Source organism: Perissodus microlepis, chromosome 5 (genome assembly GCF_051167445.1).
Source record: "Perissodus microlepis isolate ML-2025 ecotype Zambia chromosome 5, ASM5116744v1, whole genome shotgun sequence".
Taxonomy (NCBI): domain Eukaryota; kingdom Metazoa; phylum Chordata; class Actinopteri; order Cichliformes; family Cichlidae; genus Perissodus; species Perissodus microlepis.
Genome location: NC_140465.1, coordinates 17067171 through 17087177, shown reverse-complemented (window position 1 = coordinate 17087177; position 20007 = coordinate 17067171). Strand labels below are relative to the sequence as shown.

General features: G+C 40.7%; 3 protein-coding genes across 4 annotated transcripts; 1 reads left to right on the top strand and 2 right to left on the bottom strand.

The window, feature by feature from the left end:
- Positions 1-3409: 3409 nt before the first annotated feature.
- ccdc174 (coiled-coil domain containing 174) lies at positions 3410-9218 on the bottom strand. 2 transcript variants are annotated; one of them, XM_084928354.1, is made up of 11 exons: positions 9098-9218; positions 8766-8873; positions 8570-8670; positions 8427-8485; positions 8193-8340; positions 6873-6968; positions 6614-6750; positions 6188-6282; positions 5642-5789; positions 5387-5539; positions 3410-4114 (listed from the first exon to the last, which is right to left on the bottom strand). In XM_084928354.1, the coding sequence occupies exons 1-11, from the start codon at positions 9137-9139 to the stop codon at positions 3567-3569; spliced, it is 1635 nt and encodes a 544-aa protein (XP_084784480.1). In that variant the 5' UTR covers positions 9140-9218; the 3' UTR covers positions 3410-3566. The 2 variants fall into 2 exon arrangements, with proteins under 2 accessions (XP_084784480.1, XP_084784481.1); XM_084928355.1 differs by having other exon boundaries at positions 5715-5789.
- A 2284-nt stretch (positions 9219-11502) lies between these two features.
- Positions 11503-12383, top strand: ghrl (ghrelin/obestatin prepropeptide). Its single transcript, XM_084927225.1, has 4 exons — positions 11503-11616; positions 11996-12073; positions 12160-12271; positions 12364-12383. The coding sequence occupies exons 1-4, from the start codon at positions 11503-11505 to the stop codon at positions 12381-12383; spliced, it is 324 nt and encodes a 107-aa protein (XP_084783351.1).
- A 1593-nt stretch (positions 12384-13976) lies between these two features.
- Positions 13977-19413, bottom strand: tatdn2 (TatD DNase domain containing 2). The gene is made up of 7 exons (XM_084928352.1): positions 18339-19413; positions 17818-18127; positions 17288-17701; positions 16116-17111; positions 15865-15992; positions 15285-15468; positions 13977-14475 (listed from the first exon to the last, which is right to left on the bottom strand). The coding sequence occupies exons 1-7, from the start codon at positions 18416-18418 to the stop codon at positions 14335-14337; spliced, it is 2253 nt and encodes a 750-aa protein (XP_084784478.1). The 5' UTR covers positions 18419-19413; the 3' UTR covers positions 13977-14334.
- Between the last annotated feature and the right edge of the window lie 594 nt (positions 19414-20007).

Below are 20007 nucleotides of genomic sequence, written 5' to 3'. Positions count from 1 at the left end.
GGCAACTTTTTTGGCAATAAACAGACTGTCCAAAGATTATACATGTCACTATTGTTATTACCTTAATTATGTTTATATAGAATGAGTGATACTTCCAGCTTAATCCTTTTATCAGCACACTAATTTTCTTACAATGACCATGCACCTGAAACATGATGCTGGTGTTCAGCAATTTAGATTGATTATGATCTACATATTACTCTTAGTGTTTTATCATGCTAACATTTGCTGAGCACACAGTGGAAGCCGAGGCTGATTAAGTGTCATTCGTTTGCATAAATCTGGTCATAAACCAAAGTACTTGACAAATTTAAACTCGGTCAGTTGTTGAGGGATTTCACTAAAAGCCACAAATATCACGTTTATGGTGGCTGTAAAGAAAAACCCAGAGCATTTTTAATATCCTGGGAAAAACAGTCTGTGATAATCAGTCCAAAACCTGCTGAGTTATTTCAGTCTGGACCAAAAAAGTGAACCAGCTGAGCGATACCATTAAAAGGAACCATGTGGGAGGAAATAAATTATTATTTTGCTCTTTAACTCAGTATATGACTTTTAGTCTGTGAGGTCCTGTTACTATAGAAACATATTGTCACCCCACAGGCAGAAAATTTACCTGGCACCAGTTTAGCTTCAACAGTGCATACAAACACATGCTTGACAGAGATACACACACAAATACATCTACCTACCAGTGACACAGTGCTTCAGCTGTCTGAGAGTGCATGGACTCAATGTGAGACTAGAGTAACAAAAAGAGGAAAAAAACATCATGTTTAAGGTTACAATTGGGTCAAAAATCTACCTCAACAGGAAGATAAACCCAATATGTGTTGGAGAGATCAACAAAACACACAATGCGCCAAACTAACATTCTCGTTAGAGAGGAAACAAGGGAGGGAGAACCCAGGCCAAATATCTAACTGGAAGGCTAATAGGGTGATGAGGGTCAAGTGGTAAATCAGGCTTTTTATTAATCCCTTGAATAGCTCCCTGGTGAGGAGGTGTGTTGTGATTTTTCTGTGGAGCTGCACAGGGTCAGAGGTCAGAATGAGAAAACTGATAACCATCTGTGTTATGTTTCAGCACATGTAAACCAACATTATCCCACGGCAGAAGTGCTGTCCTTTGTAACGTAATGCTGCATGCCTGAATCTCCGTTATAGGGTAATTTTAGATGCTTTTATGTAACAGCCTGCATTCAGCCCGCATTCAGAGTCAAGTCATGATTAAAGCTAGTTTTGAGTCACTCCCATAACAGTGATGTGAGGTTATTTAGCTGAGCAGTTGTTATATTGGGCTCTGCTAAATTCTCTCCAAAGATGAACGATGGCCTGGATTTAGACATGTACACATGATCAAGAAGACCTGCTAAAGTTCAACCCGAGTATCAGAATGAAGGGGAAAAAAAAGTGATTTTAAGTTGTTAGTGCCAGACAGGCTGGTCTGAGTATTTCAGAAATTGCTCCTCTTCTGGGATTTTCCCACAGAACCATCTCAAGGGTTTACAGAGAACGGTGTGAAAAAAAGAAAATGTCCAGTGAGTGGTAGTTCTCAGCGTGAAAATGTCATGTTGATGCCAGAGGTCAGAGGACAATGGTCAGACTACTTCAAGCTCATAGCAACAAAATAGTAACCTAAATAAACAGTTTTCATAGCCAAGGTATGATTGCACATATCAAATATTAGAGATGGGCCACAGCAGCAGAAGACCACTCCTGTCAAATAAGAACAGGAAACTGAGGCTAATATTCACACAGGCTCACCATAACTGCACCTTTATTCAAGCATGTTTTTCCAAGAGAAGATTGGAGAAAAAAAAGTTTCCCAGTTTGGATTGGCAAAGGAATAAATCAAGGCATCTGAAGATGCTATGCCGAAGCCAGTTTTGAGACAAAGCATAAGAATTTCATTAATAAATACTCAGTAAATAAACAACTAACAAAGGCTACTGCAACTCTTAAAGAAATAGTGAAGAAATCAATGCACCGTCACTTGAACTTCACATAAAAGTGTATGTGGTACCATCTGGTGGATATTTATATACTGCAACTAAATTACACACTCCCAGATTCCAAACAGCTCCGTGAGCCGACTGACATTAAACACAAATATGAATCATTTTGTGATATACTCTTGCAAGAAAAATTTATGAACCCCTTGGAAGGATTTAGCAGGATTTTTGTTTTGATTACTCATAAAAGAACGGTTGATCTTCATCTAAGCAAAAACCCACAAATGGTTTTAACTTTATAGGATAGGATAAGCTTTATTTGTCAGTTGCAGTTGCCTGCAGCTGAAATGACAGACCTAGTCGACCATACAGACAATACATACAATATACAAACTTCCATTGGGGAGACAGGTCAGGCTAAGGAGCAAAAAAGGGGTAGACAGTGAGATATGTAACATATAGGGGCAAAGTTCAGGAGAAAAAAAAGGGTTTCTGCCCATGATGACTTCCAACAAGGGAGTCATCATGAGGAGAAAACAGGAAACTCCATAGCACATAAAGAAGCACAGATATCATCACACTATACGCCATGAAACACAGACAAAGACCATAAGGGCGGGGATTACGCAGATGTACACAGCGGTCGCGAACGCTGCAGTTCCTCGCGCCTCCAGCTGAGCCGCTGTCTCCATCGAGGGAGGTAAGCATGGGAGGAGGCGTTGGATCCGGGGAAGGGAGTGTGGTGACTGCATATCAGTATCAGTGTGCATGTGTGCGTGTCGGGGTGTGTGTCCTGAGTTCAACCTGAGAGAGTGTCCTTTCGCCTGTTAGGCAAAGATCAACAGTCCTACGCAGGTGGCCTTGATGAATAGGGCAGAGAGTCAGTTCGTTCTCATTATCGTCTCTCCTGTAAGAATGTTGTTGTTCTCCTCGGCGTCAACCTTCAAGCAGCTGGCGCCGTCGGGGGTGGAGGCATAGCCGCATTAGAGATGGAGGTAACTGGTTTAGGTCGAACGAACTGCATCCATTTTACACTCGTCCTAATGTCCATCACTGGTCTCCAGGTGTAGCTCTGTTTTAAGAGCCGTGAGCTCCTCGAAGATCTTTCCCATATTTCGTTCAGTGCACTCACCGCTCTTCCCACAGTTTCGATCAGAGCGGCTAGCCTTGTGGGGTTTTGAACAGCAGTCACCTGCACGATGACAATTCATTTTTGATCATTTCTCTCCAGAAAACGGTGTAACTTCAGTATTTCAGGTCAAGGCAGAAGATCTCAGCTGGCTTCAGGTCACTGGTCTCTGCCTGACCTCTGACCCTGAAGTAACAAGGCATTGCATGACATCCCCTCAGTCATTCTTCGTAGCTGGATTAAAGTTTTGATATTCACGTGCAGTGCTTGAGCAGAAATTAATCATTTTTCCCCTCTGTGACCAAAATACACACAAACACAAATGATGCACTCTTGATATTTATTAAATATCTAAACTCCAAAAAGCTGACATATTGTGTTTTATTGTTTTTGTGATTTACTCTATAAACAAAGAGCGAGAAAAAAAGAGCAGTGTTTAAACTCACAATATGACCCAACTACACATCAAGCAGTATTTAGACATCAGGTGGAGTTCCTGTAGAAGGACAACATGTCATCCAGACTTTGAGGAGGGCCCTGGTGGAGTTGCTGGGTTTGGCTGTCACCTGCAGGTTGCGCCTGGCTCTGCACCTGAGGTGGATACTGGGGTGGATATTGATGTGGGAACGGTGGTGGAAATGGAGGAAGGAGGTGAGGTGGGCTTGCAAACTGAGGAGTAGGTGGAGGAGGAAATGGAGGATAAAATAGCGGGTGAGGGGGATACTGGGGATGAAAGGGGGGAGCCGACAGCGACGAGCTGTCTGAGGGCGGTGGCTGTGCAGACGGGGGAGGGTTTGGTTGAGGTTCAGGAGGTGAAGATGCAGTTTTAGACCGAGGTTGTGGTTCTGCTTTGCTCTCAGAGATTCCTCCTGGAGCTCTTGCCCACTTGAAGGACATGTTGGATTTATTCTCCTCATTTTTATACTTTCCTGGTTTCGGCCTCTTGTCATCTGCAAAGTATGCAGACGGAGGTGCAAATTCAGAATCCCGCTCCTCCCGACGCCGACTTTTCCACTCAGTAAACATGAACTCTGAAAGGAAACAAAGACAAAAGCTAATGTTAGGGAGGTTACATTCCAGAAAACAGAGGTGCCTTGATCCTTAAAACTCCACCTAAATGTGACATAAAGCCAATCTGTAAATCTATTATTGGATGGTGCTGAATTTATTAGAAGAACTAGCTAGGCTTTGATACAAACAGCCAAGCAAATATGAATGGAATTTCCAGAAAACTGGCAGAAGGGTGCAAATAAATAACTACTTCCATCCACTTGTGCTGTGCTAATAATAGAAGCTGGAAACTTCAGGATGAACAGCTGGTGGTAGTCATTTTTATAGTCAGAAGAGGCTGACTTTGGAGCACAGCTCAGTTGGAGTTATAGATAGTTGTAGACTTGCCTTTCCCTGATATTAAAGGTGATTATCAGCCCTGGTTCAAAGAGCAAAGGAGCACTAACAAATTGCATAAAAGTGCAACAACAGTGCAACTGTGACAGCACACAGCAGTCAGTCACCTCTGACATTTACTGGCACCTGACCTGACTTGCCTTCACCACCTGCTCATAGACTGCATTAAGTCAATAAAAGCTCTCACACAGTCATTATGAGTCCTGTTCATAATGCAGATCAAGGAAAGGGAAATACAAGCAATGAGCACTGTGGGGTCTGGCTCTTCTCTATGCATCAAATGTCATGAGGTGCTTGGCGTCACCATTGTTGGCTGAATGTGGGTGTGCAGAGGGCAGAGTATGAGGCTGACCACACATTTCCGCGTGGTCTATTATCTATAACAGGAACGCTGACTGCTGGTTTTTGGCACACAAATATCTTCAGCTTTTGTGAATTTGTACTTCTTTTAGCAGTTTTATAAATGAGACTCTCTTTCCACAAATTAAAAAAAAAAAAAATACACATCTCAACATTACTACAGCCTAAAGCAGTGTGAGCTCATCAAATGGAAAACCAAATAGTCTTTTTATTGGAGTACTGTATATCATACTATAACTATCAGCTGGGGACTTGAACTTTGGGTTTTTCACAACACATTTTGATTTGTTACAGAAGGACAAACAAGTGTTACTAATAATATCAATGATGTCTCTGTTTGAGTCAAGGGTCCCAGTTAAATCATGCCAGTGACCCAGCATGCATGACACAGAAACCGCTGTATCTAAATAATGAATTAACTTCATCATCGACAGAAAAGAAAACATCCTATTTAACGTGTTATCTAGCTGAAACATACAGCATGTTTATTATATTCATAACATGAAAGTGTTTTGTTTTTTTTTAATGAGACTTACCTTTGCCTCTGTCCCACTCTCTGACATGAGGAACTCCTGGTTTGGTGTCTCTCCTCTCCTGGATCTCCACTTCCACCTTCTTGAGTATGCTGACCTCTGGGCACTCCTCTGGTTGAGGGGAGGTCCCTGTTGTTTCAAATTCCTCTTCCTCTCCTGAAACCAAGAATTCATAACTGTTCTTACTAGCATTTGTGTGATCATTGAACTGAAGCCTGCAAACAAATTTTCTACACAAACAGCCGTGCAGATCCGAACCTTCATTCTCCTCTTCTTTCTCCTCTTCCTCTGTACCATCCAGCTTGGCCTTCTTAATCTTCCTCTGCCTTACCTTGGCTAGTCGAGCCTGTAGGATGGCCTGCTTCCTCTCCTTCAGTCGTTCTCTCTTTGTGCGCTGATCTGTAGTCTGCAGGACAGAACAGGTGGAATAAAACACTTATTAGATTATAAAGTAATAAATAATTCCTGATGGATCTAATTTAAATGACAATCACAATCTAAATATTTTTATTACATTATACATTTTCAGTGTTGTAAACAGTTAAATAATTCCTTTATTAATTCTCTTCATTGTTATCAAATTATCTCTTTCTCTTGTATGTACAATTTTGCACTTCCTCACATAACAAAGCCTTCAATATGGGCCCGTGGTGCTTTTATCAATGTTTTTTTTTTTAATTCTTTATGCTGCTGCTATAACACAGTCATTCCCCTGGGATGAATAGAATATCTATATGTCCATCCCTCTATCTGAAACCATAATGCTGTCCTGGGCCGGCATTTTACATGTGTTTAATAGCTCACCTGATCTCTAAGCATGTCCAGAGTTTCTCTCTGTTTTTGCCGCTGCTCCTGATCCTGAGAGAATGCGTAGTACCCCACACCAAGGTCCCGAGCCTCTGAGATAAGAACAACAACAGTAAGACAACAGTTTCAAACCTGCAAACCAAACTTCCTCTGTTTCAAAGTGTAGCGTAGCATAAAAAAAGACCTTATTTTCAGTCCATAAATTCTTTTGGTATATATTATTTGGCAAAGAATTCAGTGGCGATTAAGCAAAACCCACAAAGATCTAACTTCAAACTCTCAAGATCATCATTAACTCTGTAGCCAACTATGAGGAAAGATGACACAGGCTCAATACTAATCTGTACCCACAAACAAATCGCCTTGTGGCTGACTGAGTGAAAGACAATGTAAGGGCTCAAAGCTCTTTGCTGTGACACTAACCCTGTTGTCTGATATCCTCATAGTGAATCGGTCCAACAGGCCTTTTCATTGCCTCCTCTTCCTCCCTCTCCCACTCCTGCCTCTGTAGCTCTCGTCGCATGTCTTCTGAGAGTAATGTCTTGTCTGATGAAGCTTTTCTTCAGGGACCAGGCATATCCAAAAGAGTTAAGAGTTTCAAATATTTCATTAACGTCCTTGAAGAAAAAAAAAAGATCACACAAATCTTTAAAAAAAAAAATTACAATACATAAATAATTACCCTTTCCCTTGAAGGTCTTGGTCCATTTTCTTAAAGTCTGGCAGGTCTTTTTTCATGCACCGCCGAGATCGTCCCAAAGCATCAACAAAGTCCACCCTGCAGAGAAAAAAAATAGTTGTTTTTGTTTTTTTAAATATTGTGACAAATAACACAAGGCCTTTTGTTTATCTGTAATGTCAAAAAGCAGTGATAGAGTCTGATCACTCCTTCTATATTCGCAGAGCAAAAATTGTTATTTGCATATAGTGGCTGATAAAAACTTTCTGGCTTCTCAATCATTCAGTTCATGGTAGTCTAGAAAACTTAAAAAAAAAAAAAAAGGCAACTGAACTAAGTTTGTGAAGATGTCTCAGCTCTTATACAAGAGGCTTCTTCTGTTCTAAAAACAAAAGGTGGCAAGCCCCAGGTGCTTCTACAAACATTTTTGAAAGAATGGGTCGCTCTTAGGAGCTCCTTACCACCTGTGCAACAGGTTCAATTGTGAAATTTACTCGCTACTAAATATTCAACACTCAGCTGTTACTGGTATTATAACAAAATGGAACTAACTGTGAACAGCAGCAGCTCAGCCATGAAGGGGTAGACCATGTAAATTCACAGAGCAGGGTCAGCGGATACTGAGGTGTACATTGTGCAGAGGTCGCCAACTTTCTGCAGAGTCAATCGCTACAGACCTACAAAATTCATGTGGCCTTCAGATTAGCTCAAGAACAGTGGGTAGCCAGCATAATGGAATGAGTTTCTATGGCCGAGCAGCTGCCACTGGATTCTACAGCAGTGGTTTCAGCTTCTTGGTTCCAGTGAAAGGAACTCTGCATACTGAGACATTTTTGACAATTTCATTCTTTTAATATTGTGGAAATAGTTTGGGGATCGGCCCTTCCTGTTCCAACATGACTGAGCACCAGTGCACAAAGCAAGGTTGATAAAGACTTGGATGAGCAAGTTTGGAGTGGAAGAATTTGACTGGCCTGCACAGAATCCTGACCACTGCTGAATTAGAGTGCCAACTATGAGCCAGGCCTTCTCATCAAATATTATTGTCTGACCTTACAAATGTGCTTCTAAAAGAATAGTCAAAAATTCCCATAAACTCACTCCTAAACCTGTGGAAAGCTGAAAGATATGAAGCTAAGCGTGGGCCAGTATTATCTTAAACCCTATGGATTAAGAAAGGAATGCCACTCAAGACAGACAAGCGAATATTTTTGGCAATATAATGTATTAGCAAATACTGGAAAACATATAAGCCTAATATTGATATGTTATATGATGCCAGCACAAGTTGAATATTGATGAATGCAATCAATGTGAAGTTACCATTCTTCATCCGGGTTCTCAGGAGGAGGGACGTGTGATGAGCTGAGTTGCTCCTCGTCCTCTTTCTCCTTCTGGGCAAGTGTTTCTCTCTTTTTGTCAATAATCTTCTGGGTGAAGTCAACAAGGAACAGCCCTTCCGTCTCTTCATCTGATGAGTTACACAACAAGGTAAATACAAAGTATGCCCACTTTGACGCTGTTGTAACAGACATAAGGCACAAACAGTTCACCAACCAGGAAAGTCTCCTTTAGTCATCTGTTCGTAGAGTCTCGCCTTCTCCTCCAACTTACGCCTGTCGAGAGAGTAGAAAAAAAGCCGTGAGAGGTTTTGGTCTCCCACCTGTTATACAGAAAAACTTCAGCAGTACTGAACTCACCTTGCTGTATCGATGGTGCTCCGCTCCTCTTCCAGCTGCTCTGCATCTTTAGCAGCTCTTGCTGAAACACCCGCATTTTGTTTATTCCAGATGTTGGGCTTCTGCAGAGGAACATGTGGAGAGGAAAATTAGAAACGTGAGTCAGTCATTGCACACCATTATAAAAAAAAGTGTTCTGAAATCACTCGTGCTGTACCTTATCTTTTGATTTTGCTTTGAATCCTGCTCCAGAAGTTTCTTGTCCAAGTTTCTCCCGTTTGAACTGCTCCTGTTTCCTGTACAGCTCAGCTTTAAGGTCCACTAGCTGCACGAAATAAAACCGAAATTTAAGGTTTAGCTGTTTATTCTCTAAAGAAAAAAAAAACTAACAAACGTTATGTATTTCTTCTGAATACAGTCCATGCTCGTTTTATGTGCTGCTAGCAACCATGAGAGTAAGTTAGCTATGTTTATCCGTATAATTAAGCTTAAGCATCTACAGTTTCTGTCAAACAAATATTTGAAGAGCTGCCTGTACATTCAACTCACCGATGAAGCAGTCACGTCTAAAGGTTTCTTCTTTTTATCCATTTCCCCTACACCTTAATCTCCAGTTTGTTGCTGTTTGCTGCAGTCCGACTTCTTCGTTGGTATTTCTGTTGCTACCAAACTGTCGCTTTACAGCCAACTAGTGGCGTCTCTCCGACACTGCACGCATTTCCGTTTCAAACGTTCATTCTTACTTTCACCGTTTTTGTTAAAAAGTAACTATAAACTAAAATGAGCTGACTATTGTCTAGTCTAGATAAAGGAAAACAGATTTTATAAGGAAGAAAAAAAGTCGTGCAGGAGGGAGTCTTCTCCCTCCTGCACGACTTTTAGTAGTTTTATAGTTTTCTTTTTCTTGTCTTTTTTGCTTTATTGGTGATTATATGCATTTATGTGCGAGATAGTTATGAAAATTGCCTTTAATTGCAACAGGGCTATTGGCATTAATCCAAGGTTTAGAATCCAACACAATTTCAATATGTTTAGGAGGACAAAAGTGTCTGCACCTTTGTTGGGTAGAAGCTTTTTTGGATAAACTTACCATTTCCTCAATGAAAATTAAACACGTCCCAAAAGTGTTTGGGGGGTTTGTTTTTGAAATTGAGAGTTTTCATCAAAAGATGGGTACAGTGTGTTCATTAAGGGGTGGACATGGTCGGCAACAATACTCAGGTAAGCTGTGGAAATTAAAGGATGATCAGTTGGTATTGAGGGGGACAAAAATGTCCCCTGCAGACTGATCTGCTGTTATGAGACAGGATGGATACATGCTTCCGCTTATCCTTTTCAGGGTCGCGGGGAGCGCTAGAGCCTATCCCAGCTGTCATAGGGCGAGAGGCAGGGTACACCCTGCCAACACACAGGGACAGACAACCATTCACACTCACACATTCACACCTAGTGGCAATTTGGTTTATCCAATTAACCTATCCCCACAAGCTGCATGTCTTTGGACGGTGGGAGGAAGCCGGAGTACCCGGAGGGAACCCACGCAAACACGGGGAGAACATGCAAACTCCACACAGAAAGACTCAGGACCTTCTTGCTGTGCGGCAACAGTGCTAACGACCGTGCCACCGTGCTGCCTTGCTTTCAGACTGTTTATTGTTTATTTCCTGAACATCTTAATGGCACAGCCTCATTTTCCTATTCTGAGAAACCGAGTGCGGTCTTCTGTTGCTGTAACCCATCTGCTTCAAAATTGAATGTGCTGCAAATTCAGAGATGCTCTTCTGTGCACATTGGCTGTAACGAGGGACCGAGTTACTGCTTGACTACCAGTCAATGATTATTTTCTCTTTTTTCAGACCATTCTCTGTAAACCCTATAGATGGTTGTGAAATACTCAGGCCAGGCCATCTGGTGCTAACAACCATGCCATACTCAAAGTCACTTAAATCACCTTTCTTCCTCATTCTGATCTTCCATTTGAACTTCAGCAGGTCGTCTAGATCATGTCTACATGGGTAAATGTATTGAGTTGAGGCTGATTAGATAATCGTCCTGAGTAATTGGACACGTGTACCTAACAAAGTATTGAGTAACCATATGATAGGTGTGATGCCTAAATAAGAAAAATATTAAATACAGATTACTTTCCTAAATCAAAGAAATGTAATTACACTTCTTGGAGTAGCTGTCTGACCAATGCAAGTTTTTCCATTTCATATAAACTGTCCTTCATACTGTGTCTTATGCATGATGCTTTAGGCTTCGTGTATTTTGTCAATTAGTAGGCTGTTGATTTAAAAACTAAAAACCATTTTGAACCATCACAGTTCCACTGAAAGCACAATTACACAACACAAACATGTAAATGTGAGTGAAAATCCTTGTAAATCAAATGCCACATGGCTGTGTCAATATCCGCTCCAGTTACTTTGGTTTATTTGTTTATTTCAGAGATATTAAAGTAGCATTCATTCCAGCTGAGCACTGATGTAATGATAACACTATGCTGATATAAATTTAAGTTTCCTGTCTAATCAAACATTAGATTATTGCTAACTTTATTACAGCTCTTGCCTGAGAGTCAGTGCTGCTGTAGAAGTCTGTGACTGCAATACTATTCTGTCCATAGCCCACTGATAAGATGTCCATCAGACCTCATATCAGATCACAACACAGAAATGCCCACTTTGCTATCAGATTAAACATTTGAGCAGTCTTATGTTACCAAGATATGATCACACAACATCCTGTTACCGTTGTGTTCAGTGTTTTTTTTTTTTTTAAACCAGCATGAAGGAGGATGAAAGGTATATAAAGGTACGAAGACGGACAGAAAACAAAGAAAGTTAGATCCATATCAGAATCAGGTGAAAAGCATCAGAGCTGATTTTTAATAGACAACATCATCATACTGTGTGCAGCAGATCCAGCAGTGGAGACGTTTTTCTTCCACCATGCTTCTGAAAAGAAACACCTGCCTGTTGGCTTTTCTCTTGTGTTCCTTGACCTTGTGGTGCAAGTCAACCAGTGCAGGCTCAAGCTTCCTCAGCCCATCACAGAAACCTCAGGTGAGATACTTTCTGTCCTAATTTATCTTTTTTTTTTAAACTACATTTTTATAAAATCTTTATGAAAACTTCACTCAGTTTTGGTTTCTTTTTAACGCTTGTAATACCCTATAAATATTTCAATGCTTCATGTTTTTTGTTTTCAGCCTTTGAGTTTAAACTTATTATCACCCATCATAACCACCAAAGCTTTAAGATGGACTAAAAATTAAAACTCTACCAGCTATTTAGACTGTGAACTCACCAACCAACCAGTGGCATTATTCTGCACTGTACCTCACCCATGCCATTTGAATTAGGGAGGTTTTCTTATGTTAATTAAACCTCTTAAGTGGAAATTATTTCATAACAATGATGAGATGTCATTTTTAAATCACAGAACAAAGTGAAGTCCTCCAGAATCGGTCGCCAAGCCATGGAGGAGCCAAATCAAACCAATGAGGACAAAACCATGACAGTGAGTTGGGGAAAAATACAAAACAAATACAGCCCATCTCCCAGCAGTCAATCCTGCAGCTTTGTGTTTTTTTCTCTTCTGACCAGATAAGTGCGCCCTTTGAAATTGGCGTCACCTTGAGAGCAGAAGACTTGGCGGACTACATTGTAGAGCTGCAGGAGATTGTGCAACGCCTGCTGGGAAACACAGAATCAGCAGGTTGTCCCTTCTTTCTGGTTTATACATTAAAAAAAGTGTTTCCTTTAAATATTACAATATATTTATATATATATATATATTATTTTCCCCAGAGAGACCATCTCCTCGTTGAAGATCAGAGACTGTGTCAGTGTTTTCCATAATCAGCTTTAGTTATCTAAGTTATTAGACTGTGGTTAAATAACATGAAATACAAGATAAATGAATGATGCCTAAAACATTAAAATGCTTACCATGTGACCCTGTGTGTAAAATGGAACACATCAATCAGCCAAATAGCATTTCCTGGAGATTTCAGCCTCAAAGATTATGTTCATCATCAAGGGGTTGGTTCAGCTGTCATTATGAATTTCCCGGGGTGCAGCTTTAGGAAAAATGTCTCCCAAACACCCAAATGTTTAACTCACACTCTGACATTTTGCATTCATTATTAAAACTCCTGTGTCGGCAGAGAAATACGATCTAATGTTAGTCAACCTGTAAAAAATGATACCCTGTATAGATCACTACAGCACACACTGTACCATCTGTCTCTTTAGGATTCCGGTATGCCTTATACAATAAAGCATCAATCAACCTTTTGTCTCACTGTATTATATTTAATGAGTCTTTAAATCAGAAGGTCTGTGATGCAACAGCTCATGCGGTTCATGATTCACAGGTTACCTGATGGGTGAATAACAGAGTAAGTTTTCTTGGTGGTAATTAGCTGTACTGCAAAAACTAACAATTAAAATCCACTGAGAAGTCAAGGAACCTCACAAACAGTTGTCCATCCATTTTCCGTCACTCACCCTGGGCTGGGCTGGCCGTGGGGGGCAGCAGCCTAAGCAGAGAAGCCCAGACTTCTCCCCAGCGCAGCTCAGGGAACACCAAGACATTCCCAGGCCAGTCAATTATATCTCTCGACTGGCCTGGGAATGTCTTTTTGCACGCAAAATTTATTAATAAGAATGTTTTGTTAACCACTTTGCTAACCTGACCTGAATATTGTTGAATACATCAGGGAGAATAAAGTGTAAGCCTTGTGCATAAACATTATGCTTGACTTTGAGTATGATTTGGGTGAAGACCCATTAGGTGACCACCGTGTGCCAGTTTGATTAAATTCTGACCCTCATGATATCATGGATCATGAATGTCTCACCATGTAAACTTTGGTTGTATGAGCTAAAAATATTAAAGAGAAACAGATGCTTAGGATGCAAACACTTGAGTAAAGACTTAACTGGTACCTTTAAAGCTACAATTAAAAGTCTAAATGTCTTACAAAACACAAAATGACCATGTTTTTAAAAAAAAAAAAAGGAAGAAGGATGTTGAAGAACATCTTGTCCAAACCTCAGTGACAGAGTTTACTCTGACCTTTTTAAAGGCTCTATAATAAGAAATATGCTAAAAAAAAAAAAAAAAACTGGCAGGATGAACACATATCTGTTCACTCTTGATATTGTTTAGATTTAAAAAGAAAAAAAAGAGCACTCAGACAAATGTGTGTGACGAGCAGGGCGTCATTAAAGTGGCGTAATGGACCGCTCCCGCAGCCCCTCTCCTTTCCTCAATGCAGAATCGGCTTTGTTCAGTGTACACGTTTGCTCCACTGTAGACTATGCTTTCCTGTCTCCGTGCGCTCCTCCATCAGCACCAGTGTTCGCACTGATGACTAATTTAACAAAACATGTCTCAGAGAAAAAAGAAGCACTATTATAAAGACTTTTAATGCATCTCTACTGCATCACACCAAGGCAGCCAAACGTCCAGCAAACCAAACAAGCGAGCAATGTAAAACTACAGAAACACACAAAGAAAAACACAAACTGCTTAAAAATTAATCTGTAATAACAATGGCATAAAAGAAATATTCAGATAAACAATTATACACTTGGATCTCTGTTAGACAAGAGATATTTTTCAGGCTTGTCTCCTTTTTCTCTTTCAGGTTGTTTAAAATGAGATTTCTTCTCCACATGTCAACATCCATATATGGAGAACTGACAAATATAAAACAAAAACAGGAAACGTCTCTCTTCTTTCTTGCCAGTTTGCAGCGTTTTCTCTGAAGGTCATATACCATACAGCTGTGTGGTGTTGTTTCGGATGGTGTCAAGGACAGTGGCCATGTCTTCCCCCTTCAGTAGGCTCAGCTCCCGCAGAGTATGGATGCCCATTCCAGGATGGGAAAACTGGCAGACACCTTTCCCAACCTGTTAAAGAGCATGACATTCAAAAAGGTCAACATGGAGTCTCATAATAATTAATACCTCGAATATAACAACACGGATATTTGCTTTAAATTCTGATAGTAGTTTTAGACTCAATAGAAATATAAATATGTGCCCAGTTTCACTCCACTCTTGGAGTGAAAATTTTAGTTTCAGATCAACAAGAGATCAAGCAGTCAAGGAACACAAGAGACCGGCCAATAGGCAGGAGGTTCTTTTCAGAAGCATGGTGGAATAAAAACGTCTCCACGGCTGGATCTGCTGCACACAGTATGATGATGTTGTCTGTTAAAAATCAGCTCTGATGCTTTACATCTGATTCTGATATAGATCAAACTTTCTTTGTTTTCCCAAGACTGTCGTCATACCATTATATACCTTTCATCCTCCTTTATGCTGGTTTAACAAAAAACAAAACAAAACAAAATAAAAACCACTGAACATAATGGTAACAGGATCTTTTGTGATCATATCTTGGTAACATAAGACTGTTCAAATGTTTAATCTGATAGCAAAGTGGGCATTTCCGTGTTGTGATCTGAGACCAAACTCTCTGAGAACTGACCACTTGTTGAGTCTGTGCCACAAAGAATTAAAGATCCTCTGAAGGCAAAAGCAGGTTTAACCAGCACTAGCATGGCGTACCTAATAAACTGTATGACATACCTCTAGTTTGTTCAATAATACATTTCTAATATTTTGCAATTTAAAAAAAAATGGCAGAAACCTTTTCTTTCATTAATGACACAAGATGTGCGTTTTGGATTTCCCGAGCCTCTATCTACACATACCTGTCTTGGCAGGAAATATGGCGCATCTGTCTCCAACACAATGCGATTCAGAGGGATCTGGGAAACGGCATTTCGGACCTCTGTAGCCCTCAAGTAGGTGATTAGGGCTGTGAATCCCACATACAAATTGGGGAATTCTGCCAGGAAGGGCTCAATCACTGGATAACTGTTTGTAAAACAGTGCCTGGAAAGCACAACGTAATTCAAATTAAAATTCTGATAAAAGGCACTAAGATTTAAACTCCTAAGATTTAAACTCCAAAGGTCTTTAGAGTTTAAAAATCCTCAGGTTGTCAGTTCTGATGTGGAAATGAGCAGAACAGCTGTTGTGTTTCAGACATATTAAATAATTCAAATTCACTTTATGACAGTTTTCTGTTCTTCTTCATCACCATCGAAAAATGACAACTATTACGAGACAATTACAAAAAGGCTAGTCAAAAATAAAGTGCAAGCCTTTATCTTATTTCTCTAAACTGAAACATTTGAATTTCTTACAAAAAAATAAACAATTAATTTTAAGAAGAAGCTATAAAAAGAAAAACTGAGTTTAAAGGGTTTTACTCCACACACAACACACCTATGAATTTTGTACTCCCTGGGAACACACTTCTTCATGATTTTCAGCAGGTCGTCATCTGCATCCCTGCAGTGGATCACCAGAGGTTTCTGCATGGCCACGGCCAAACGCAGCTGCCGCTCAAACACCTTCACAGAGAAGCAGAGAAACAAAACAAAGACCACGACATTCTTATTTTCAATATCCAGGCATACGCTGCTCAAGAAAAACTGAGTCTCAAATTAGAAAATCCATTTCAGATTTTACCTTACCTCTTTCTGCGTTGAGGTGTCAGTAGAGTTTTTGTAGGAGTAGTCCAGGCCCATCTCACCAAAGGCCACGGCTTTTGGATGCCTCATCGCCGTCAGTATATTGCGCTCTTGAATACTCGAGTAGTTTTTGGCAAAATGCGGGTGGCACCCAAATGCCCCCCATACCATGTCTTCAGCCAGCAGACCTTCCCACAGCGCCTCTTTCACCATGATATCTGGGTTGCAGAAGTTTGTAATACAGCCTTGAAACTCTCCAGTGAAGCCACTCTGGTACAGCCTTCGAAAGCTGCTGAACGTCCCGCAGAAGCCAAGTTTTCCATAGAGCATGTCCAGATGGCAATGCGTGTCTATGAAGCCAGCTTCACTGCTCGAGCAGGGGTAGCTGGTCCATAAAGGTTCAGCCCCCAAGGACAGTCTTCTAGGAGTCCAAGTATGAGATGAGGAGTAACCAGGGTAACGCATGCGGAAAACACCGTCCGACTGCCTGCGTGAGGCTGTGGGGTCGAAGCACAGCTTTGACGCTCCCATATTTGAGTGTCGGGGCAGAGCAAAGGGATCCGATGAACGTCCCCTAATGATGGATGAGCAAATATTGTCAGCCTCAACTGCAGATGCATTTAAAACGCTCACGTGCGGTGAGTGGGGCTGCTTCAGTGAGACAAAAACTTTCCTCTGTGGTGATGAGAAAGGCACCTCCATGTCTTTAGCAGCTGCCTCAAGGGTCCCAGTGGTTTCATTAGAGGGTGTAAACGTAAAAGTGGGAGTTACACCTCCCTCACTATCGACTAAAGTTTGATGTTGATCACAGCTCTGGTCAGATGAGAAACGAGATGAAGAATCTGGTATGTACTCTAGTGCAGGGAGGGCGGAGTCATGGTCCTCAGCTTCCAGTTCATTTTCTGGAGGAAATGGTCTGTCTTGGAAGGTCTTCTCCAGAGAAACAGAGTCCTCACTAACAAACATCCTGGGAAAATCCTCTCCTTCAACCACAAAACGCTGAAAAACAAAATCTTGATTCAGCGCTATTGATAATTTTATGGTATGATACATTTAAAAACATTTTAAAATAAAAACTGAAGCTACTTTAGAATTAATAACAACCAATGCACAACTAAAACATTATAACGAGAAGAAATGCTATATTACTTTTATTACAAGTTGTAGTTGCTTACCCTTCCATCTGTCTTTGGCTCTGAAGCATCACCTTTGATGTCTGAGTCTTCCAACACCTGAGGGGTGGGCCACTGATCTCCTTTGCTACCGCCTCGGTCCTCAGGTGCATTGTCATACTGGCTCCAGGAGCTGTTAGTATCCACAATGGTTGTCTCAAGGTAGGCTGGACTGGGACGTTCAGTCTGCAGAGGTGAAGACAAGCTGTTCATGTCAGTTCTGATGATATTAGTAGTGCTGCACGTTGTTTTTGTGTTTCCAAGGGCTGCCATCAGTGCCTTCCTGCAGATAGCCTTTAATCCCTCCTCAGGTGTCCTGTCTTTCTTCTTCAAGATAAAAGAGTGGGGTGGAGGTGGTGAAGCTTTCTGGATGTTTTTGGACTCTAGCTGTGCGGCTGAGGTGTTCATAGGTTTGTCCTGTGCCAAATTAACCACAAACAGATAATGTATTCACTGGAACCAAGCAACTTGTGAGACTCAAGATAGATTCAAAACATTCAATCTAAAATTATAATCCAATGGCAAAGGTTTACCTTCAAAGTTTTAAATGTTTCACTGTTTTTTCTGGAAAGCTTCCGCAGCTTAAGTTTGCCTACAGAGGGCAGACTTTCAGAGAGCACCTCGGCTTTTCTCTTGGGAGTATCCAGACTCAGTGCTCCAAGCTGCGCAGATCCTGGAGAATCACTGCAGGGCAAAGTTTCTGAATCTTCATTTTGCGTTATGGTCCGGCAAGGCGGTGTGACTGAGTCAGCGTTTCCACCCTGACGATGTGCTGGTGAAGTGACTGTAGTTCGGAGCCAGCTGAAGGCCACCTTCTTTCTTCTGCTATCCATGTCTAAGATCCTGATCCAAAACGCAGTTAGAAAAGGAATGAACACATCTGGATAAGCTTCTTGATAAAAATGACCACGGACTGGCTCTCATGCAATGATGATCATTTTATTAGCTTCTACACAACATTAACTCTACATAAAGTGGGCCCAACACTGGGTTACCTGGTTAAGAGAATTTCTTAAAAATTCATTCCACAGTAATCATATCTCTCCAATCTTACCAGCTCGTTTTATCAGTGTTGGCATGTTCTACCAACAAGGACACCACATTCAGCAGTGGAGCTTCTGCACTGAATGTCATGCAAGCATTTTTATACTCTTATTTGACTCAATGAAGCTCTCCTGTTGTGGTGAAAACCTTTTTTGGTCTACCTACATCTGATTAGCAATTAAAAAGGAGATGGATTAAGAACTAGCCCTGTAAGAAGAAGCAATAATGCGAGTAAATCTATACTTATCAATATTAATCCCTAGGGGCTGATAATTCCCTGCTCGAACCACAGCTCTAAGTGGTCATATGCACTGTTAACCTGGAAAAGGCTCCGGAAAAGCGTGGGTGTCTTACTTTATCATCTGACCTTAAACCCTTGTCTTTCAAACTAAGATCACGTAAATCCTAACACTAGCGTGAATATGGGCTTATCATTTCCCTGCACAAATCAATACACATCAACCCCAATACTGCAGCCAAAACTACAACTAAATACAAATGTATGTTTACAAAGAAACAGCTTTTTTCACAGCATTAACAAAAATAATCTGGCCTCAAATAAGTTTGAGTATCTCCATCTCAAAGTTCTGCAGAATGAGTAGCCATTCATTCATTAGTTCAGCTCGTCAAACCTATCCCTGTTTATTAATGAATTAACTTGCAGGGTTACCTGTGGGTCTAATATATCTGTTTCTAAGTGCAGGGCTGGACTCCGCTGGTTGCACCTGGAGGCAATTTTAGGTGATAAAATTATTAGCGGGATAAACAATAAAACACAGCTTTAATAACCTATATACAGTAGGATTTTGTGTATTTTTTTTAAAGCTGTGACACTAAATTAATCGTGTGAAAGCACTCCGCGGGGGGGGGGGGAGCGCCTTGACGGTAAAACTTTGGCAATAACTGTGTGCTAGCTAGCAGCTTGACTGCCACAAAACTCCCGGTCACGAATGTTTGCAAACAATAATCATTACCTCAAAATATTCAATCCAACTAGTTAAATCAATATCACTATAATTATTTGACATTTATAAAACGTTAATCTAGCTAAGCTGCTTGTTTTAAGTAGCACTGCCTGACGTTCAGGAGCTGTTACCTGGTGGGTCTCCGCGGTGGAAACGGCAATTAAAGCGTCGACCGGCAGCTTAAACGGCTCCTACGGAGACCGGTCTGTAAACAAAAGCACTGAAACTTATTATTTATTACACTTATTATTAATGGATTGAGTTGAACCAAGAAAGGTTTGTTATAAAATTAACCACTAGGTGGCGATAAGAGCGCACATTTAAAAGTTCCTTTGCGCTTTCGTCACACAATCGTGTTAGATCTCGCGAGAATTGTTTACACCGGCTAAAGCAGCAATTACACATTAGTTTTCTCTATATTTTCCTTCCAATGAGCCAGCCTTTCTTGTTTACTTTACTAATTATTTAAAGTAGTCTTGAGCAGTAGTCCAGTATTCAGTCCAGTCTTTGTACCTGACAATTTTCCGAAAACTTTTTTGTCTCTTTGTGAAGCTAGGCTTGATGTTTTGTGTCTGCTACTGAAGGAAAATACACTATAACTTAAAATTTCAGGTTGTTATCTCAAACTTTTGAACAAGGCATCGCAAAAATATCGAAGACATAACTCAAAAATTACAAAATTACTTTTGAGTTTGAGTTATGTCCAAAGTTTGA

What these genes read in the sequence shown, in the direction of transcription:
- ccdc174 (XM_084928354.1), bottom strand. Translation starts at nt 9,139, where the DNA reads ATGGATAAAAAGAAGAAACCTTTAGACGTGACTGCTTCATCG. An exon ending in AGCACCATCGATACAGCAAG is followed by an intron (nt 8,486 to 8,569) that starts GTGAGTTCAGTA and finishes CTCTCTCGACAG; the next exon opens with GCGTAAGTTGGAGGAGAAGG. An exon ending in GAAAGAAGAGGAGAATGAAG is followed by an intron (nt 5,540 to 5,641) that starts GTTCGGATCTGC and finishes TCTTGGTTTCAG; the next exon opens with GAGAGGAAGAGGAATTTGAA.
- ghrl (XM_084927225.1), top strand. Translation starts at nt 11,503, where the DNA reads ATGCTTCTGAAAAGAAACACCTGCCTGTTGGCTTTTCTCTTGTGTTCC. An exon ending in GCCCATCACAGAAACCTCAG is followed by an intron (nt 11,617 to 11,995) that starts GTGAGATACTTT and finishes TTTAAATCACAG; the next exon opens with AACAAAGTGAAGTCCTCCAG. An exon ending in ATGAGGACAAAACCATGACA is followed by an intron (nt 12,074 to 12,159) that starts GTGAGTTGGGGA and finishes TCTTCTGACCAG; the next exon opens with ATAAGTGCGCCCTTTGAAAT.
- tatdn2 (XM_084928352.1), bottom strand. Translation starts at nt 18,418, where the DNA reads ATGACATTCAGTGCAGAAGCTCCACTGCTGAATGTGGTGTCCTTGTTG. An exon ending in AAACATTTAAAACTTTGAAG is followed by an intron (nt 17,702 to 17,817) that starts GTAAACCTTTGC and finishes AATTTGGCACAG; the next exon opens with GACAAACCTATGAACACCTC. An exon ending in CATATTTCCTGCCAAGACAG is followed by an intron (nt 14,476 to 15,284) that starts GTATGTGTAGAT and finishes GCTCTTTAACAG; the next exon opens with GTTGGGAAAGGTGTCTGCCA.